We start from the raw sequence: 22434 nt of genomic DNA on the forward strand, positions 1-22434 counted from the left end.
TAGACGGTTGTTTTAGATTTGTGCTTAAAATTGACGTGTGTTTCATAAATTTTATGCTTGTCGATTACCCGTCCCTTTCCTTTTCGGCGGATAAGAAAATGACAGATATAACTTAAAATTAAATTAGATGGTGTTTACAGGAATTAGCACCATTGGCCCTGTTGGGATGTAGGTCTCGAATAACAGATTTCCACTCCTCGCGATCTTTCGTAGCCTCAGTAGCTTGTTCCCATAACACGCTGAGAGTTTTCAACTCTCAACGGTCAACCGAGCGTCGCCAGGTCTCTTTGGGAATGCATTATGGTCTTCTTCTTCTTTGCGAGTCGATGGCGATCGAAACTAAATTTTTGCTGACCAATAATTGGCCACGCTTACGGCATTGTCAGTGGCTTCGTACAGGTCTTTAATAGTGCAGATGTTAGGGCACTTAGGACAGCACAAAAGGTGAGCCATAGTTTGTGGTGATACTCCACACTCGCAATCATCGCAACCATCAACCAGATATCCCCACCTGCATAGATTATCCTTGCAGCGGCCAACCTGTGTCCGGAGCCTATTTAAAGACTTCCATGTGGGCCACGCTAGATTACTTCCAGGCGGGAGACCCTCCGATGGCGCGATAAAAGGGGTGCATTATGATAATGGATAAAAAAATAGTTTTTACTTAAAAAAAATATAATCAACGTTACATAGTAATAATAGGTACTTAAGGCCATATATGTGGGTGGTACTCGGGTCGGTCGAAGAGCAGCGCGTGCGCAGCGGGCGCGTGCGCCGGCGCCGGGTGGCGGTGCAGCAGCTGCAGCACGCCCGTGCCGATGGCGGCCGGCACGCCGAGGATGATGCTCTCGGACACGCCCTCGATGCGGTCGCGCTGCCCGTAGTACGCCGCGTCGAACAGGTGGTCCGCTGTTTTCTCAAACTGCAAGGGAAAATTTATACCTTAAACAATCAATCAATAATTGGGTCGTATTACTAGGTTCAAGGTAAATTATGAAATTCTGATTACTAAATAAACACAGATCTAGAACTAACGAAAAATATTTTCTTTTTCCTATTTGACTTATTTATGAATTTTAATCAAGAAAAACGTTACAATAAGTCAGCCATTTTGTGTGCTTTTTCATACAAATTCCATAGTAAATTTGTGATTTGACGTTTAGTAAAAAAGTAACTGATTTGACTAGTTGCATACTAGCCTATTCTTTATTGCACAAAAACATAAATACAGAACGTGTACATAGGAATAAAATAAACATAATAGGCGGCCTTATTTCTAAAGAACTATTTCTACCAGGCAACCTTAAGTTTACGCATTGGAGCGCGGGATGGTGCAATACAATAAAAGGAAAAAATATAAAAAATAATAATAAGAAATGGTAACCATATAATCTACCGACATAAATATATATATTATATACATACACACAAATAAATACATACAATATAATACATAGTAAACGTTTCTTTCTCTCTTTCTTTAGAATAAGAAAATCATGAAAAAAAGAACATTCTTAATAGTCGTAATAGTAGTAATAAAATAAAAATTAAAATATTTTAAACATCGTCATAGGTTTACGCGATTATTATCATAATTAAAACACATTCATCAGTCATCCTGTGATCATGTCAGTTTTTTTTATTTTTTTTTTATTTATTTTATACTTATACAAACTTATAAACTAAAAACAATAAATCTCATCAATAAACCCCAACTTAAAATAGTGTCGAAATATCGGGAGTCTCATATCCCTGATTTGAACGCGGTAAGAACCCGTTATTATGTGTTTTAATTAAAATTATTTTATTTTATAATAAAATTTATGTATTGTATAATAAGTATTAGAACCCTTTATGAGACAGTGTTGGGTGACGAAAGTCGAATACAAGGCACTCACACTGGCAAGGTTGAGCACAGACTCCTTCATCCGCGCGAGGCCGTATCTGGTGATGCCGAGCACCTCGCCGCGCGCCGTCATCTGCCCCGCCAGCAGCTCCACGTGGCGCCGGTCCACGCTCATGCCGTGCCCTGACATCACCGCCTGGATCTCGCTTATGATGGTCGACTTCGCTGCTTCTATGCCTAGGGTCTGGTAGACCTGGGAAGAGAAAATAGGATGCTTTATTTCTTATAGACACTTTTATCCTGTGGTTGTGAGCCGTGGCAGCCTAGTTGGAAGAACGCTTAACGAACACTCATGAACTCTCATTGTAAGGTCGCAGGTTCGAACCCAAACACGGGCCTAAACCAATTATGTTAACCGCTTCTATGCTGTTCTGGGAGCAAATAAAAAACATAGAAAACGTTCAGCTGCTTGTCTTCCCGGGCATGTCGTAAAAACCGACAGAGGGATTGTGTCATCTAACATGATGGACTAATGTTATGGGCGATAGGCTGATCCCTTATCACCATAAGGTTCATCATATCCAGCTTACGACATCGTATCAACAGTGGCTGCAAGTTGTCTTTGATTACTTGTGGCTCTGCCCACCCCATTAGGGATTACGGGCGTGAGTTTATGTATGTGTATGTATGTATGTTAACCTCATCAACCCTGGTGTCAGGGTCACTATTGAGCCACCAAAGGCCCCTGACATGGCTCATGTAACGACTAGTTACTTACATCAGTCAGTAGTAACTGGGACCAACGGCTTAACGTGCCTTCTGAAGCAGGGATCATCTTACTTTCGGACAATCTGGTGATCAGCCTGTAGTAACACATTGAAATAGGTCGTAATCCGTTAGCGAAAGGTATAATGTTTCATGTTACGCACCTCCAATATGTTGTTGGACGTTGTCTTCCTGCCGTCAACTCCATATGTCGCCATCACATCCCGAAGACCGTTGCCTTCGACGCACAGTTTATACCTGAAACAGGTAGCCCAGTTGGTAGAATGCTTGCCTCTCACTTTGAGGACGCAGGTTCGAATCCAGCACAGGCCTAAACCAATGTGGAATTTGTTTTCGAATTCATGTTTGGATCATAAATTACACATCCTTCCTTTCCAGCCGTATTCGACCATGGCGAGTCTCCAATCTAGGAACGCCTAAGATGCGCTATTATATGACTCTTTTATGGTTCTTATATAAATGATTATCACGTGCTCAGCGGTGAAGGAAAACATCGCGAGGAAACCCACACTGCACTTTCGGAGGTATGTGACCTAATCTATATTGGGCTGGCTTTCCCTTCGCGGGTTGGAAGGTCAGTAAGGCAGTCGCTTCTGTAAAAAACTGGTCCTGTCAAATCTTCAGGTTAGGTAAGCGGACCCTGTGAAAAACAGGATAATGCTAGGGAGATGATGACCACCGTGCAGATCGATGTGATGTTTTTTTTTTCTTTTTTTTTCGTAATAGTTATATTACATGTCATATGAAAAATATAATAATACAATAATGGTACTTAAGTACTAAGCGGTAAATTTTAAAGTTAAAAATTCTTCAAAGCTATAGAAAGTGTGTTCGAGTAGCCAGCATTTAAGCCTACTTTTAAAACATTTGAATGATGGCGCGTGAACGGCCTCCGTGGTCCAGTGGTTCGAGCGTTGGGCTCACGATCCGGAGGTCCCGGATTCGATTCCTGGTGGGGAGATATCACAAAAAAAAATACTTTGTGGTCCCTAGTTTGGTTAGGACATTACAGGCTGATCACCAGATTGTCCGAAAGTAAGATGATCCGCGCTTCGGAAGGCACGTTAAGCCGTTGGTCCCGGTTACTACTTACTGGTGTAAGTTAGTAGTCGTTACAGAGCCATGTCAGGGGCCTTTGGCGGCTCACTAGTAACCCTGACACCAGGGTTGAGGGGGTTGGTAATCCACCTCACAATCCACACGATAGAAGAAGAATGGCGCGTCAGATTTAGGCAATCTGTTGTACACGGTTGGCCCAGTCACATGAGTCAGTTTGCTGGACTTTTTACCCGCCCTGGTGTTCACCTGTTGGTCTGCTGCGTGTCGTCGGCGGCAATGACGGCTCTCGTCACCTGCGGCAGCCCCTTGACGGGCACCAGCGGCAGCAGCCGCGCCAGCTGCTGCAGCGACATGTTCAGCCAGCCGCCCTGCTTGCCAGGCTCCGCGTGCACCTTGATCGCCCAGTCCGACACTATGCAGACGTTACCAGGCTTGATCTTCAGCTTTGACGTGCAGATACTGGAATTAACAAATGATTTGGTCAAGCACAATACTGTAGGCTTCTTCGGTAACGAATAAACTGTTTCATATACTTTTACTAGCCTTTTATTTCCAAAATATCACGGTTTCAATATCGGATTTAACCACAGCGTACACAGTTATCATTTGACAGTGACAGAACCGCCACCACTACTACGTATGCGATCAACTTGTACTTGCCTACCATGTTTGTAAAGATATTGTGATATCCAGCGGAGGTGTTGCGATATAGATTGCCGCTTTAGTATATCGCTATAAACATTTGTGTTTGTAAAACAAGCAGTCTATGCTGCGCGAGCAACTTCGTTGGGTGTCGCAATTTGATTGTACTTGTCTTTAGTATAAGATGTACTAGTATAATAATATGTGGGATTAATGTCGGGACAAACCCTTTTAGGGTTTTCCGATGTTAACTATTTAAAATGTAGCATTAAATTGTATCTATGGTACATAAAAAAAAAAGATGTCTGAACGATATCCGGGAATAGGGACTCTTTACATCTCTACAAATACGAAGAACAGCGCTGTGGCTTGCGCTGCGTGTAGGTAACTCTCCGCTCCGCACCTGTGAGATTGTCCAGCCAAGTAGTTAATGCCATCTGCGGCAAATCTACAATAAGTCACGTCAAAAAAAAAACACCTGTGAGATCACTGGACTGGCAATAAATCACGACGAAACGTCTAAACGAACCTAATCCTCTGAACGTGAACAATTGTCATTTGGGAAAAAATCTCTTAGATTTAATAAAGCTACTGTCTATCAATTTCTTATTTTTCTTGCAGCTTCTTTTCCTTGACTATAAGGTTGTGAGAAGCTGCAGTAGTTTTAGGCGGATGAGACGTTCGTTATGTAAAAAAATGACGATTCAAAGTGTAACTATGTTACCTACTGAATAAAGATATATTTGAATTTGGGATTCGAATTTGTTCAGATGTATAAATAATTGATTTTATATCTTTCGACCGGTGGCCTGGGCAGATGTAAAAAAATGGTCTTCGGTGGCGGGTCTGTTCGCACCGAACAGAGCATGGGACCCCGTAACCGCAAGTTGGTAGTGTAATTCGGGATCGAATTTGGCCTCACAGCCTACATCATCATCAGCCCATTAACGTCCCCACTGCTGGGGCACGGACCTTCCCTATGGATGGATAGGGAGATCGGGCCTTAAACCATCACCCGGGCCCAGTGCGGATTGATGGTTATTAACGACTGCTAATGCAGCCGGGACCAACGGCTTAACGTGCCTTCCGAAGCACGGAGGAGCTCGGGATGAAAACTGTTTTTTTGTGGTCACCCATTCTATGACCGGGCTTTGCGAAAGTTGCTTAACTTCAATAATCGCAGACCGAGCGCGTTTACCGCTGCGCCACCCAGCTCCTCACAGGCTACACAAGAGACGAATGACTTACGAATATACGATAGACTCCACGTTGACTTCCAGGCACAACAGTCTTATTCTTTCCGCGTCCAGCTTGAGCAGGAGGAAGCATTCTTGGGGCAGGTACACCTCGTCGATGTATGTTGTAATCTGAAATTTGATCATCATCTTCCTAGCATTATCCCGTTTTTCACAGGGTCCGCTTACTTAACCTGAAGAGACAGGTCCGGTTTTTTACAGAAACAACTGCCTGTCTGGCCTTCCAACCCGCGAAGGGAAAACCAGCTCCATACAGGTTAGGTCACCTCCGAAAATGCAATTCTCGGAAATGCGGGTTTCCTCACGATGTTTTCCTTCGCCAATGAGCACGTGGTAATCATTTATGATCGAAACATGAAACCGAAAACAAATTCGACTATCATCGGTTTAGTCCTGTGCTGGATTCGAACCTGCGACCTCAAAGTGAGAGGCAAGCGTTCATCAAAAAAAAATACGCTTTTTTTATCGTTTCGATGTGACCTTTTTAACCCCTCTCATGTTGTTAAAAACCAACGTGCATAAAATTGATTAATAATTAATCTTTCGAAGTACGTAAGCTAGTGCTGAGTTCATTAGCATAGTGATGTAATCAGTCGAGATTAAGAGTATGTAAACGTGACTATGTATGTAGGTACCTCCCCAAGCGTGGTCTTCTCGAGGCGTCCCTTCACCCTCCTGGCGAACTCCTGATCATACGGCTGCACCAGCTCCGCCGTGATGATGGGTGTACTGATATCAAAATGGAAACTTGTTTATTTTCATGTAGAATGCATGCGAGATCGCAAATTCGAGATCCGAAGTTTTCAAAATATTTTTTGAAAGAAAACAAAAGCCTTTATTCTTCAATATTACTAACCAAATAATTAAGTTTTCTTTGGAATACAGCATAATGGAAACAAGAAGGAGATTCGCCTAATCCCGTCAATCTCGAATGGAATCTCGTCAGGGATAATTCAGCTGATTATTGCGAGTTAATATCAAGTGGAATTTTCAATCGCAAAAGTATAGAATTGAAAATAATTAAAAAAAGAAACATGAATTTTGCGACGGTAAATTCCACTGGATATCATCTCAGAGTCATGGTCTGAATCATCCCTCAAAGTTTTCGTTACGATGTCACTAATACCCTGTATTATACTTCGGCATTGATCCAGAAAAATTAGACACCGCGAGATCAGGTTTGCATTGTCTAGTAGGAACATTAGATAACACTTATTGAAAGTATAGATTCTACAGCAGAGGAGTATCACCACAAACTATGGCTCACCTTTTGTGCTGTCCTAAGTGCCCTAACACCTGCACTATTAAAGACCTGTACAAAGCCACTGACAATGCCGTAACCGTGGCCAATTATTGGTCAGCAAAAATTTAGTTTCGATCGCCATCGACTCGCAAAGAAGAAGAACATGCAATAGGGGGCGAGCCTATTGCTATCAATGCAAGCAATTTTGGAAACCACGTGATTTTACTAATTAGGCATTCATTTCTAGACTAGCATTTCATAATTTATCTTTGACTCAGTCAAATGCCCTATTTCTTTTTAAAAATAACATACATACATACATACATAAACTCACGCCCGTAATCCCTAATGGGGTGGGCAGAGCCACAAGTAATCAAAGACAACTTGCAGCCACTGTTGATACGATGTCGTAAGCTGGATATGATGAACCTTATGGTGATAAGGGATCAGCCTATCGCCCATAACATTAGTCCATCATGTTAGAGGACACAATCCCTCTGTCGGTTTTTAAAAATAATAACTTATCAAATCAATTCGTCGCTGACGTCGCAAACAGACGTATCTGCAATTTTCTGCTAAAATAATTTGTGTCTTATTGACAATAACATAAGGTGCAAATCAGATCTGCCAAAAAATTGAGATACGTCACTTTGCGACGTCAGGGACGAATTTATTTGCCAGAATACATAAAATAAAAAATATTGGTAAAATAATTTACATTCAAAAAAAAAAAAAAAATTATTTTTCAAAATTGGCTTACAAAGTTAGCGCTTTTTGAACGTCAAACATAATTAAATTAAATATTATGTAACTAGCTGTAAAACTACTACCACATCGGAATCTGTAACGCTGAGGGAAAGACGTGGCCAGAAAACCTCCCAGCACAGGAGGCAGCATACATAACAGCGTTGTGTTTTATTGTAAACAATTTAATATCTTGACTATTTATTTTCTTTGAATACACTTTCTCTTCTATCGTGTGGCTTGTGAGGTGGAGTACCAACCTCATCAACCCTAGCGTCAGGGTTACTATTGAGCCGCCAAAGGCCCCTGATATGGCTCATGTAACGACTACTTACTTACATCAGTAACTAATAACCGGGACCAACGGCTTAACGTGCCTTCCGAAGCACGGATCATCACTGGTAATCAGCCAATAATGTCCTAACCAAACTAGGGACCACAAAGTAATTTTTGTGATATGTCCCCAGGAATTGAACCCGGGACTTCCGGATCGTGAGCCCAGCACTCAACCACTGGACCACGGAGGTCGTTTTTTGAATACACTTAGTACCTACTATACAGGGTGTTAGTGACATCGTAACGAAAACTTTGAGGGGTGGTTCAGGCCATGATTCTGAGTTGATATCAAGTAGAAATTTCCGTCGCAAAAGTATGGATTGGAAAATAATTAAAAAGAAAAGAAAAATTTTCATGAATTTTTTGACACGAAATTCCACTTGATATCAACTCAGAATCATGGTCTGAACCATCCCCCTCAGTATTCGTTACGGTGTCACTAACACCCATACTTACTTATATGGCTACCGTATGTACTTGTACGGGGTGTAAGTGTCATCGTAACGAATACTGAGAGGGATGATTCATCTGATTCTTCTGAGTTAATATCAAGTGGAATTTTCCATCGCAAAAGTATAGAATTAAAAATAATTTAAAAAAACTAAAAAAAAATCATGAATTTTGCGACGGAAAATTCCACTTGATTTTAACTCAGAATCATGGTCTGAATCAACCCCCTCAGTATTCGTTACGATGTCACTAACACCCAGTATATTATCACATTGAGCTTTTTGACAAATTGAAGTGTAAATGTGGAATAAGTTATTGTGACTGGGTTCTAATTTCGAAGTAAGTACGGTCACGAGCATTAATATGTATAATTAATATGTGTACTTTGGTACCATGTCACATTAACTTTTTTGTCAAATTGAACGGTAAGTCTCACTAAATGTCAAATATGTTAGTGCGACAGAGTCCTAAAGTGGGTACATTATATTGCTCATAACTGTACATGTGGAGCGGAAAGTTTACCGACCTGATGTTTTTGGAAGCGTTGATGATCTCCTTGACGCGCGGCACTCCCTGCGTGATGTTCATGGAGGCTACGCCCGCAAAGTGGAACGTCTTTAGGGTCATCTGAGTACCCGGCTCACCGATACTCTATTTGGGGACAAGTGTAATTAATATTATTAGTCACTTCTGTAAAAAAATAATAAAAATAAAATAAAAACCGGACCTGTCACTTCTGTAAAAAGCCGGACCTCTGAAATCTACAAGTTAGGTAAATGGACCCTGTGAAAAACGGGATTGCGCCAGGGATATGATGAATCATGCTTATTTTTGACTTATTGTAGATTTGCTGCAAGTGGCATTAACCACTTGGCCGGACTTATGGAGATCGCTAAGGGTTGTCACCCGGTACAAAACTTAAGATAACAGATCTGAGGGTGCCCATTTGGGCGCGAACTTCGGCTCAGGGTATATGAGGGGATTATATTTGAAAGAATTAATCGACCCTACTGGGCCGATAGCAATAAGCGCTGAATGAGGGATAAGTGAAAAGCTTCGGATGTCTAACAAATATTCATTTGATGATAAAGATTGTTCTATATGATAAATCAGCTGTTCATTTCAATGTCTCTTTTCCAATATCATAATTCCGTACCTCCGTGGTCCAGTGGTTGAGCGTTGGGCTCACGATCCCGGAGGTCCCGGGTTCCAATCCCGGTGGGGACATATCACAAAAATCACTGATCCCTAGTTTGGTTAGGACATTACAGGCTGATCCCCTGTTTGTCCAAAAAGTAAGATGATCCGTGCTTCGGAAGGCACATTAAGCCGTTGGTGCTGGTTACTACTTACTGATTAAATACGTAGTCGTGATCTGAGCCATGTCATAGTCCTTCAGCGGTTCAATAATAACCCTGACAGCAGGGTTGATGAGGTTGTAATCCACCTCACAACCCACACGATAGAAGACTATCATACATACATAAACAGCCTATATACGTCCCACTGCTGGGCACAGGCCTTCCCTCAATCAACCGGAGGGAGTATGGAGCATACTCCACCACGCTGCTTCCATGCGGGTTGGTGGAGGTGTTTTACGGCTAATATCCGGGACCAACGTCTTAACGTGCCCTCCGAAGCACGGAATTATCTTTATTTTTTTGGGACAATCAGGTGATTCAAGCCTGAAAAGTCCTTACCAAACAAAGGACAGTCTCACAAAGTGATTTCGACAATGTCCCCATCGAGAATCGAACCCAGACCTCCAGATCGCGAGCCTAACGCTCTAACCACTAGACCACGGAGCTGTTGACCATGAAGACTATCATAATAATGTTTAAAAAGTTCACCTGAGCAGCTAGCGCGCCGACAGCGGTTCCCGGTTCGATGACACTCCTCTGGTATTTATCATGACACACTCGTATGAACCTCACTAGCTGCGTCAATGTCAGCCGTTGCAGCTGTCGCACGATGTCGCCGCAGTGCGCGTACTTCGAGCGGAGCAACCGGACTTTATTGGCGATGGACTTTAGGAAGGTTCTGGAAAAGATGATCAATTTTGTATCAAATCGTTGCAGTATGACTACTGTACTGACTGTTGTACTGTATTCATGTGTTTTGTCTGATTGTTGAAATTTTAGTTCTGTGTAATAAAGTATATTTGATTTGATTTGATTTATGACGGTACGACAACATTGACAACTTAGATGTGTGTGGGTATTGCGTCTTTTGACAACTAGATTAGCTAGAGCTGTGACCAGTAACGGATTTCCCTTATGACTGATTAGGGAGTTTAAAAAGGTTCTGGAAAAAAAAATCAATTCTGTATCAAATCCATTCAGTGGGTATATTATGTCTTCTGACAACTAGATTGACTAGAGCTCTGACCAGCAGCGTATTTCCAATAAAGTCGTAAGACTTAAGAAGAATGTCCTTCAAACTTCATTGTTTTAACTGTTGTGTCCGGAAATCTCGGCCTTAGGAGGTTATGGCTGATTAGACAAAAAGGTAACTTTAATTGATCGATGGATACCGTTCGATCGATTCTGGTCGACGTTCTCTCTCTATCTGGTGAAAACTATTGATCGTCTTCGACGAATCCATTCTACCATCGATCAGTGCCGTTGATCTATTGATTAGTCTAGTAGAAACTATTGATCGACGTCTTCAGGTAGACAAACCATGACCTAAGCCTATTCGAATTTCCTGCAAAACTTACAGCAATTCATTCTTGAATTCCTCGGTGCAGGTTTTGAAATCATCCAAAGCCAAAGTTTCTTCTGCCGCTGCTTCGATTCCGTCACCGTCCAGGGGCTCTTCGTTTCTGGAATAATAAAGGCTTTATTATTATAGGGTTAATGACTATTTAGAAGATAGGAATGCATGGGAATAACCGCCTGAGAACAAATATTAGGCAGTCAAATTACTGAAATTGTATTCAATATATTTTTTTTTAAGCCGTGGTTGCCCAGTTGGTAGAACGCTTGCCTCTCACTTTAAGGGCGCAAGCCCAAACCAAAGATACTCGAATTTGTTTTCGAATTCATGTTTTGATTATAAATTATTATCACGTGAAGAAAAACATCGCGAGGAATCCCACATTCCCGAGAAATGCATTTTCGGATGTATGTGACCTAACCTGTATTGGGCTGGTTTTCTTCGCGGGTTGTAAGGTCAGAGAGGCAGTCGCTTCTGTAAAAAAACGGACCAGTCAAATCTTCAGGTTAGGCCAGCGGACCCTGTAAAAACGGGATAAAGCTAGGGAGATGATGATGATATACTTTTTAAGAACGTTTTGAGGAGCTGCAGTAGTTTTAGACTGATGAGACGTTCGACAAATTTACTTGTGTCAAAAATTACAAAGTGTAACTATGACAACATAAGGTCACGACTCTGTCCCAATGGGGCTACCCCCATTCATCAGAGGTAAATTCATGGCAAGATGAACTAAGTACCCACACCTCACCGAGCTTTCTGTTCAACGTGATAGGCGGTAGTAGTCGAACTGTGTTACCTAACGAAAAAAGATATCTCTGTTTTTAAATTGCTGGGTACAATCCTGGATCGCGTATTTAGAAATGCTAACTCAGAAGAACTGGAGTAGGATTTCGAAGCAATAAACGCCCGTACGCCGTACGAACGCAACGAATAAAATGAGGTTTTCTAGCACATTTTAACGCATATAAACGTAAAATTCTACTGCAGTTCGTCTCGGCCAACGGAAACTTATTGAACTAGCATTATTAAATACGTCTCCGGGTCTATATGGGTTACTCTACTCGTCTCATGTTACCAACATTCTACCATCTGGATCTCGATAAATAATATGATTATATTTTTGGGTTTGAATCCTCACCTATCCTGGCACTGTGCCCGGACGTCAGCCAGCACCCTGGCCAGGTCCACGGGCCGGTCCTTGCCCTCCATGTAGCTGGGGTCCAGCCCGTCGCTGCCGTACCTGAACTCCACCACCTCTCCCGTGGCGTTGCGCACCGTCATGTCGTAGTGGAGCACTAGGTCTTCTAAAGACTGAAAAGAAGACGAAGATGTGATGAAGATTGATGCCGGTTGAAGCCAGCGGTCCTAGATGAATATCTTACGATTGTTCGAAGCAAGGGATCAAAGCAAGTGGAATTCCATACACATACATACATAAACTCACGCCTATTTCCCACCGGGGTAAGCAGAGACTATAGAATTCCATTTGCTTCGTTCCTGACACACTTGTCTTGCTTCCTCCACATTCATCAATCGCTTCATACACGCACGCCGGTCCAGAGTAGATGGAGAGCGTGAAATTCCATAGTTTCTGCGTACACCGGTGGGAAATAGGCATGAGTTTATGTATGTAAGTATGTAACAATATTAACATTTCATAACAAATATGTATGTACCACATATGTACCACATATGTGCCATATATGTACCACATATGTGCCATATATGTACCACATTTTTTGCAATAAACGAATTTGAATTTTGAATTTGAAAAATACGTTGTCTCATATTGCTAGGTTTTCGTCTATGGTTTCATTTGAAACCTGGTACCTATTATCTTTAGGCTTCGTTTTGTAACAAGGCGGTTAGAGTAATATAACCACCAGGGGGAGAGGTAAATCTACCTCAGCCACTGGTGGGGAGGTTGCCGATCTATAACATGACTGTGGGTGTTAGGGTACCTTGACGAGTCGCCGCTGCAGGTACCCAGTCTCGGCGGTCTTGACGGCGGTGTCGACGAGCCCCTCGCGGCCGCCCATCGTGTGGAAGAAGAACTCCGTCGGCGTCAGCCCCGAGTAGAAGCTGTTCTCTACGAACCCGCGCGCCGCCGGGATCTTGGCTGAAACATTCCAACTCAATAAAATCTTTATCCACAAAAAGGAAATTAAATAGGAAATATTAGTACTCTATATTCTAGACAAATGGCGCCGGCTTAATGGCGATACATAGATCGATGAACTTCGCATGGACAGGAGGACCCGGTGGTGTAATGGTTAACACGTTCGTCCCGGCTTGACAAGAGCTGCGGGTTCAAGTCCCGTCCGAGTCAGAATTTTATGAAAACAAAAATCCTTTATCCAATCGTTAACACAGTCACACTTTGAATCCTCAGTTTTTATATAAATATATTTTCTGTCGAACGTCTCATCCACCTAAAACTAAATCTGCCGAGGAAAAGCAGCTGCATGAAAACCTTGAAATGTTCATGCATATTTACTTCATTTGGAAGAATTAGACTAACGAGTTCTATAAAAAATCAGCATCGAGCTCCTGTGGTCTTTGTTGATGCGAGCTGATTGGCCATTAGCCAATCGGGTCGTTCGGTACATACACCAAAGCACTGTGTTTGGCGCTGCTAGCGGAATGGCTATTCCGGGATGAAAAGTTCGGGGAATTTGCATAGACAACCAATCTTAGTAAAAAAGCGTCCGCGGCGCATTTTATCACAAGCGACGATTATATTAATATTTTAATATACTAATTTGAGGGTACGAACTTATACTATCATACTGCAAAGCTATGTTGATTTTATCAAACGTGTGACAGAAACAGGAGCTTGGAGCTTGAATCAGTGGGATGATGATTCATATTCATATTCATTTATTGCATGTCACAAACATAAATTAAGGTGGAACATAGTAAAAAGGTACATGTGACGCCCTGCAAGGGCACGGCAATATAAAAGAGGCGACACTAGGTGTCTTATTATAATAATATTATAACAACTAACTAAATATTATTATTAAGTAATTAGGTAGGTACAAAATTATATATATAAAAAAAAACAACTTAAGAAAAAAGAGACATCAAAGCATTTAAGTATTTTTTCTACTCCTCTACTTTAATCTGGCATTTAAATAACCAAAAAGTCTAATATAAGTACATACATAATTAAACTCTTTGAAAAAGTGTACGCTCTATGGCCTATAAAAGCATTGTTTACAAAGTGTAACTGTACTATAATGTCGCCAAAAAAGCATTGTTGTTGTTTTTTTTTTTTTAACCTGGAAACTGGCACCTTTACTTTGTTTGGTGCCATAGATATACTATAAAAAAAAGTATACATTTGCCGCCATTTTCCCGCGCGTTGGAAAATAATTTTTATAAATAAAATTTTTCTTTGTATAATTTTTGTTTCATTTAAAATTACGTCGTCGTAGAAAAAGTATTGTATGCAACGTTGTATAACTAGGTCAAAAAATGCTCGTGGCGTCTCTTATTGCGATGTTCGCCAAGGCTCACATCGCAACTCACGCCACTCGCATTTTTTGACCCTTCTTATACAACTGTTGCATAAAATACTATAGTTTATCTGCAAAAAAATCTTGAATGTTATAATAACATTTGCCTACAAGGAACTTTTTTAAATTACTGTGAAAGAGTGTAGGTTTGTCTATACTCCTAATATGTCCTAAGATGACGTGGGACTTACAATGTCGTTCGAAGTGCGGCAGCGAGCGGTCCTCGAACCCGTTGGGCACGCGCTTGCCGTTCAGCGCCTGCTGGCCCACGCACGCGATCATCTGGGATATGTTGATATTTGACCCTGAAACGAAAATGTATAGTATAAATCATTTTATTTTCCATAACGGCTTTAGTGGTCCAGTTGTTGAGCGTTGCACTCCCAACCCTGATACGGTGAACCTTATAGCATAGAATAAGGAATAATACTACGTATAGAACGGCAACTCTCCGCTCCCCACCAGCGGCTGAGCTAGGTTTACCTCACCCCCATCGAACATAGTTTAGACTTGAATCTTGAATCGTGAAGGCTGCGCGCGGATTGGAGGAGGATGTTTTTAATTTTTTATCTGTTTAGTTTATATGTTCGAATTTTGAAGTTGGACGCCGATCATTTTTCGCCACCGCAACAACGGCTTACGATCCATAGGTCCCGGTTTCAAATTGTTTTTTATTTTTATGATATTATGACCTTATGCTTTACACAGCACAGAATACGCGTCAGCCCCAACAATCTCCTGAAGAGATCTCACAACCCACGCGAGAGAAAAAGATACCAACGTATTATCTGTGAATAGGGGTGATAATCCACAACTAGGTGCTTTTCTGCAGGTCCATTGACAAGAGCACGCTAGGATCTGGTACTAAGTGGTAATAACCCTGATATCAGCTAAGGTTGGAAGGTTTGCAATAGTTGAGTTTTATCACAAAACCTTGCGAAATGACATAGAATCAAAAATGTTAAATTGACCTTTAACAAGTTTATCTATCACCCAATTTAACACAGTCATGCTTCGCAACGACTTAAACGACTTATGACAATTACGTGAATTAACGTGACTCTGATTTCCGGTTCTGTCAAATCTTCAGGGTAGGTAAGCGGACCAGGTGATAAACGGGATAATGCTTATGATGATGAAATGACCCGCCATAGGCCCCTGACATAACTCATGTAACGACTACGTACTTACATCAGTAAGTAGTAACCTGTAAGTAGGGACCGACGGCTTAACGTGCCTTCCGAAGCACGGATCAACTTACTTTTGGACAATCAGGTGATCAGTCTGTAATGTCCTAACCAAACTAGGGATCACAAAGTGATTTGCAATTTGATTTGATTTCTGTCGATAATTTTCTGAGCGTTAACGATACCTTACCTTTAGAGCCACTCTGCGCCATGATTAGCGGCGCATTCGTCGGGTGCAGTTCTCGGAAGCAGGCTTTCGCAGCCAATTCTCTGGAAGGATAATATTTTTAAAGATTAATAACTCATTGGTTTAGGTTGCACTTGCGACCTCCTGGTTACATGTCGTTTCTGTAATAGACCAAACCATATCTCACATAGTGAACGAGTGCCCTCTACAGTTCCCAGGTGGTATAGCCGAGCTGCATTGTGTGACGGATGCAGCAGAGACTTGGTTAAGGGAGCTTAAGCTGGATATTTGATCCAAGCAGGATATTTGTCTGCCATACGCAATAATAATAATAATAGACCAAAAACACCTACAAAAACATAAATTTTATAATCATGATAACTACATAAACTGCCTATATACGTCCCACTGCTGGGCACAGGCCTCCTCTCAATCAACCGGAGAGGGTATGGAGCATACTCCACCACGCTGCTCCACTGCGGGTTGGTGGAGGTGTTTTTACGGCTAATAGCCGGGACCAACGGCTTAACGTGCCCTCCGAAGCACGGAATCAACTTACTTTTTCGGACAATCAGGTGATTCAAGCCTGAAAAGTCCTTACCAAACAAAGGACAGTCTCACAAAGTGATTTCGACAATGTCCCCATCGGGAATCGAACCCGGACCTCCAGATCGTGAGCCTAACGCTCTTACCACTAGACCACGGAGGCTGTTAATCATGATAACTAATGGTTCATAATTTCAACACTGTTATAAATACCCAGTTTGACTGAACTTTTGCTCTTTGATTGTACATTAGAATATTATTTTAGCGTAGGCCGATCGATTCTTTTCTAGCTAAGTAAGGTCAATGTAGGGAAGACCGTCTGGGCTAAAAGACGGACTGATGACAATAACTTCTTGTATATCAAAAGATTATGGCACATTCTCACATTTCTAGACTAACCAAGTAAAAAATATCTATCATATCCGATCCTCACTTTGAAGTGGCAGGTTCAAATCCAGCGTACGCCTAAACCAATGATTGTCGAATTTGTTTTCGAATTCATGTTTGGATCATAAATGATTATCACGTGCTCAGCGGTGAAGGAGAACATCGTGAGGAAACCCGCATTCCCGAGAAATGCATTTTCGGAGGTATGTGACCTAACCTGTATTGGGCTGGTTTTCCCTTCGCGGGTTGGAAGGTCAGACGGGCAGTCGCGTCTGTAAAAAACCTGTCAAAAAATCTTCAGGCTAAAAAAGTGGACCCTGTGAAAAACGGGATAATGCTAGGCAGCTGATGATGACTTGCTCTGCGTTATAATATCGTTTTCAATAAATCCATTCAGACTCAAATTTTAGAACAGTTTGCCTTCCTCACATTCACCTTGTGTACGTTTAAACGTAAATTCATCTTTTTTGGGGTTATGTATACGTTTTTACAATAAAATACCAGATAATATTTTAAATTTGTCAGAGAACAAATTTAAAGCTCACGTGAAGCTTACTTTATGTAAAAAAGCCTATTATAAGATTAATGATTACCTAAATGATAAAAATGTCTGGTATTGAATGTGTTCCTCTAGTTATTAAATAACTTGTAATGTACCCTCATTGATTTAAAAGATGTGTTGCTGTTGCAGTTTCTTGTCATTTCTTCTCCTCAGCCATAACACCTTGCGAAATGACGTAAATTCAAAAATGTTACATTGACCTTCAACAAGTTTATCCATGATAATTACGTTGAATAAATGATTCTGATTCTGATTCTGTTTGTGCATCTCACCGAATACTGCTGAGTTCGCTCAGCATGACAGCTTCGAGTGTTTCTTCCATGGTGCAGCCGGGCTGGCACTGCAGAGTTCCCTTCTCCATCTCCAAGATGTAGCCGTCACACTTGGAGTAGCTGGAAGGAAACCAAGCATGATAGAGTCATCAACAGCAAACATAGTTCTAAAGTATTAGCTTGCTGATAAAACTGTCTGTCTGCTTATCCATAACTTATCTGGTACATTGTAGTACTGATATCGTGCACTAACCGTTAGATAATTTATCAAAAAGTTAAGACAGTTCACAGATATAAATGATTATCACGAACTCAGTGGTGAAGGAAACAACGCGAGGAAACCCTCATTCCGGAGAAATGCGTTTCGGAGGTGAACCATTCTGTAATGGGCTGGTTTTCCCTTCAGTCGATTCTATAAAAAACTAGACTTGTAAATCAGGTCTTCTTCTATCGTAAGGATCGCAAACCCAACGCTCAACAACTGGACCACAGAGACTGCTCTTTAAGCCTGGCGTTTCAGGTCTTTAGGTTAGGTAAGCGGACCACGTGGAAAAAGGAATAACGATAGGGAGATGATATGATGTATGTATGAGTTACCCAGATTCCAGAAGTTTATTCTTGGCCTCGATGAGCTTCCTGCCGGGCGTCACGTCGATGATACCGAAGCTGAATCCGCGGTTCATCATGTAGTACGACGCCATTCTCGCTAACCTGGCAAAATATCCTCATCATCATCACTAATTTAAGAGCCACGCTCTTGTCGGTGTAGTATTCTACATGCTACTTTTCTAGGGAAAAATAGGGCAGTGGTTTTCCTGTTGCCTTCCACCCATATCCTACATTTTCATAATTCATCTTATTTATAAAACTACTCTGAACTGGCTTGCGTGTATGAAACGAATGATGAATGTGGAGGAAGCAAGAGAAGTGTGTCAGGATCGAAGCAAATGGAATTCTATAGGTTCTGTTTACCCCGGTGGGAATTAGGCGTGAGTTTACATATGTAAGATCACGCTTATTTTCCGTCGGGGTAGGCACATCCCAAGGAATTCCACTTACTACGTTCCTGACACCACTTTCGGTTCTTCTACTCTCATCAAAGTCTTCATGCACATTCGGTTTAGAATACTCTTGGCCTAGCCTTTCTTCAAAACATCTCGGATCTGATCGCGGTATGCACGTCACGACAAGAATGTATAGTTGAATTGGACTATAGTACAGTACATACATGATGGAAACAATTGTTATTTACTTCACTAACTTGTTTATTTCGACCGACGGCCATGCCCTATCATTCCGCAATCCCCTTCTACCACTCTCTCTCACTCATCACTCTTTCGCGTGGCCGACGTGGAAGTCCTTAAATAGGCTCCGGACACAGGTTGGCCGCTGCAAGGATAATCTCTGCAGGGGATACCTGGCTGATGGTTGCGATGTTTGCGAGTGTGGAGTATCACCACAAACTATGGCTCACCTTTTGTGCTGTCCTAAGTGCCCTAAGACCTGCACTATTAAACACCTTCACGAAGCCACTGACAATGCCGTAAGCGTGTCCAATTATTGGTCAGCAAAAATTTAGTATCGATCGCCATCGACTCGCAAAGAAGAAGACACCTTAACGTTCCGTTTCATTCAGCACACTATTCCCACATTCGGCCAACTTGCTCTGAGTCCTTGGTTACCTCCACATGCCCCTGACGGCGTACTCCTCGCCCCAGTCCCGCAGCAGGATATAGAAGATGCTGCTCTTGGTGCCAGATCCCAGCGTGCTCTTGTCCATGGACCCGCAGAGAAGCTCCGAGTTGCGGATTATCACCCCTGACCAGAGAAAATATGTTGGTTTAGTTTCTTCTTGTGCAAATTGGCGACGTAACTTGAGTTCCTTTAAAGTCGTAAGATCGAATGTTCTTTAAAAATCCAAATCCCATTGTTTAATTAATTGATTTACCACTACCGTAGATGCAGCGCTTGATACAAAAATGCGGCGAAACTAGGCGCTTATTTATTTAGCTATACATTCGTACACAGCGGTATAAGGTCGTAACGCCACAGTCCCTTTAAAATCCAAACTCCATTGTTTTACTATTGTGTCTGGAAACCTCGGCTTTACGAGGATAATATACATCCAATAAAATCGTGTCAAATTAAAAAAGTACGCATCGTCTTATTACGTATATTAGCGCATGGTGCTTCCTAACGCGGTCGGGGTACTGCGATTCATACTGACCGGGAGTATTTGTTTTGTTTTCATGTATTTTAAACTAAAATATGCGTTACTGACAGACATTTTAGTTGGGAATGGAAACAAATGACAAACATTTTGGGAAACGTTGTTATGCGTGCTATGGCAGTCAATTTAGTTGAGAAATGAAACAGATGAAAATTTTTGGGGAATGTTGTTTGGGTAATGAAAATGACAATGGGCACTTTTGTATGAAACTTGGTCCAAGAACCTCCACTGATGAGACTTATATGTAATGAAAGCTTATGCTTTCCCTATGATTCTGGCAAAGTTCTATCAGATTCTGTCCCGGGGTTCTTTTTTTACGGCCATGTTTGTCCTGGCTAAAAATGTGATAAAATACAGTGGGAGCTAAAATCGACTCAAGATTTGTTGCTGGATAACTAAGTCTACATAAATAATTATGTATCATATTGTATATCATTTTAAAGAGGATCTTTTCCAGAATCCGAAACATAAAAAAAAAAACAAAAAAAATCTTTTTGTAAGCGAATTATAGTCAATTTATATCTGCAGCGCCATTGTTTCTCGGTAGCTAAGTTCAAGTTTCATGCCTTTTACCCCTTCCAAAAGTATCTTACCGATTTTTTTATATTGTTTCCTGAATTTGATTTGAGTGATAATAACAAGAAAAATAAATAAACACCTCTCCGATAGAGACCGGCTAAGCTATTGCCTATTGCAAGAAATCGTCATCATTAGCAAGTCATTACGGTATTGCATATTATAAGCTTATCAGCAACTTGAAACTTGGTCCAAGAACCTCCACTGGTGAGACTTGCATGTAATGATAGCTTATACTTGTCCTATGATTCTGGCAAAGTTCTATCAAACTCTGTCCTAGGGTTTTTTTACGGCCATGTTTGTCCTGAGTGTACAGTAGTGGACTGCAAAATCACCTCAGGATTTGTTGTCGAAAAACTATTTAACTAAGTCTATATACATAATTATATATCATAATGTATATCAATTTTAAAGGGGAAAGTTATCAGAATCAGAAACACAAATAAAAAAAATGCATTATGTAAACGACTTTTAGCCAACTCACGTCCGTAGCTCCATTTTTCTCAGCAGCTACGTACGAGTTTCGCGCCTTCCAACCTTTCCAAAGGAGCCCAATCATTTTTTCCTTCTTCTGATATTGCATTCTTAACCTGACAAGTGACAACAAAGAAAAAAAAATAAAACTAATAAAAAAATAAGATGAAATAAAATAGATACCATTCCGATAGAGGCCGCGTAAGCTATGGACCTATTGCAAGATAACGTACTCAAAGGCTAGTCATTATAATCCAACAGACGTAACATGATTAGAATGCGGGGTTTACATACTTAATGCATTTTTTTTATTTGTGTTTCTGATTCTGATAACCTTCCCCTTTAAAATTGATATACATTATGATATATAATTATGTATATAGACTTAGTTAAATAGTTTTTCGACAACAAATCCTGAGGTGATTTTGCAGTCCACTACTGTACACTCAGGACAAACATGGCTGTAAAAAAACCCTAGGACAGAGTTTGATAGAACTTTGCCAGAATCATAGGACAAGTATAAGCTATCATTACATGCAAGTCTCACCAGTGGAGGTTTTTGGACCAAGTTCCAAGTTGCTGATAAGCTTATAATATGCAATACCGTAATGACTTGCTAATGATGACGATTTCTTGCAATAGGCAATAGCTTAGGCGGTCTCTATCGGAGAGGTGTCTATTTATTTTTCTTGTTATTATCACTCAGATCAAATTCCGGAAGCAATATAAAAAAAATCGGTAAGATACTTTTGGAAGGGGTAAAAGGCATGAAACTTGAACTTAGCTACCGAGAAACAATGGCGCTGCAGATGCAAATTAACTATAATTCGCTTACATAAAGACTTTTTTTGTTTTTTTTTTTATGTTTCGTATTCTGGAAAAGATCCTCTTTAAAATGATATACAATATGATACATAATTATTTATGTAGACTTAGTTATCCAGCAACAAATCTTGAGCCGATTTTAGCTCCCACTGTATTTTATCACATTTTTAGCCAGGACAAACATGGCCGTAAAAAAAGAACCCCGGGACAGAATCTGATAGAACTTTGCCAGAATCATAGAGAAAGCATAAGCTTTCATTACATATAAGTCTCATCAGTGGAGGTTCTTGGACCAGATTCGCCCATTCTCCTTTGCGTATAATTGTTTAGCTAACATTGGGGACATTGTCGAAATCACTTTGTGAGACTGTCCTTTGTTTGGGACTTTACACGCTTGAAACACCTGATTGTCTGAAAAAATAAGTTGATTCCGTGCTTCGGAGGGAACATTAAGCCGTGAGTCCCGGCTATTAGCCGTAAGAATACCTCCACCAACCCGCAGTGGAGCAGCGTAGTGGAAACCCCCTCCGGTTGATTGAGGGGAGGCCTATGCCCAGCAGTGGAATGTATATAGGCTGTTTATGTAT

At 41.1% G+C, this 22434-nt stretch overlaps 1 protein-coding gene across 1 annotated transcript in view; it reads right to left on the reverse strand.

Annotated features, from left to right (window-relative positions):
- Positions 1-665: 665 nt before the first annotated feature.
- Positions 666-22434, reverse strand: part of LOC126375234 (DNA-directed RNA polymerase III subunit RPC1) — a 37831-nt gene continuing 16062 nt past the window's right edge. Inside the window, exons 13-28 of the mRNA XM_050022135.1 lie at positions 19425-19560; positions 18340-18453; positions 17743-17862; positions 15979-16058; positions 14793-14906; positions 13042-13199; positions 12219-12391; positions 11082-11186; positions 10213-10402; positions 8889-9013; positions 6225-6318; positions 5582-5700; positions 3938-4150; positions 2776-2869; positions 1899-2099; positions 666-922 (exon numbers count right to left, since the gene is read on the reverse strand). Coding sequence (XP_049878092.1) covers positions 707-922; positions 1899-2099; positions 2776-2869; positions 3938-4150; positions 5582-5700; positions 6225-6318; positions 8889-9013; positions 10213-10402; positions 11082-11186; positions 12219-12391; positions 13042-13199; positions 14793-14906; positions 15979-16058; positions 17743-17862; positions 18340-18453; positions 19425-19560 — 2252 coding nt within the window. The 3' untranslated portion in view covers positions 666-706. The remainder of the gene's footprint in view (positions 923-1898; positions 2100-2775; positions 2870-3937; positions 4151-5581; positions 5701-6224; positions 6319-8888; positions 9014-10212; positions 10403-11081; positions 11187-12218; positions 12392-13041; positions 13200-14792; positions 14907-15978; positions 16059-17742; positions 17863-18339; positions 18454-19424; positions 19561-22434) is intronic.

The sequence above is a fragment of the Pectinophora gossypiella genome, chromosome 18 (genome assembly GCF_024362695.1).
Source record: "Pectinophora gossypiella chromosome 18, ilPecGoss1.1, whole genome shotgun sequence".
Taxonomy (NCBI): Eukaryota; Metazoa; Arthropoda; class Insecta; order Lepidoptera; family Gelechiidae; genus Pectinophora; species Pectinophora gossypiella.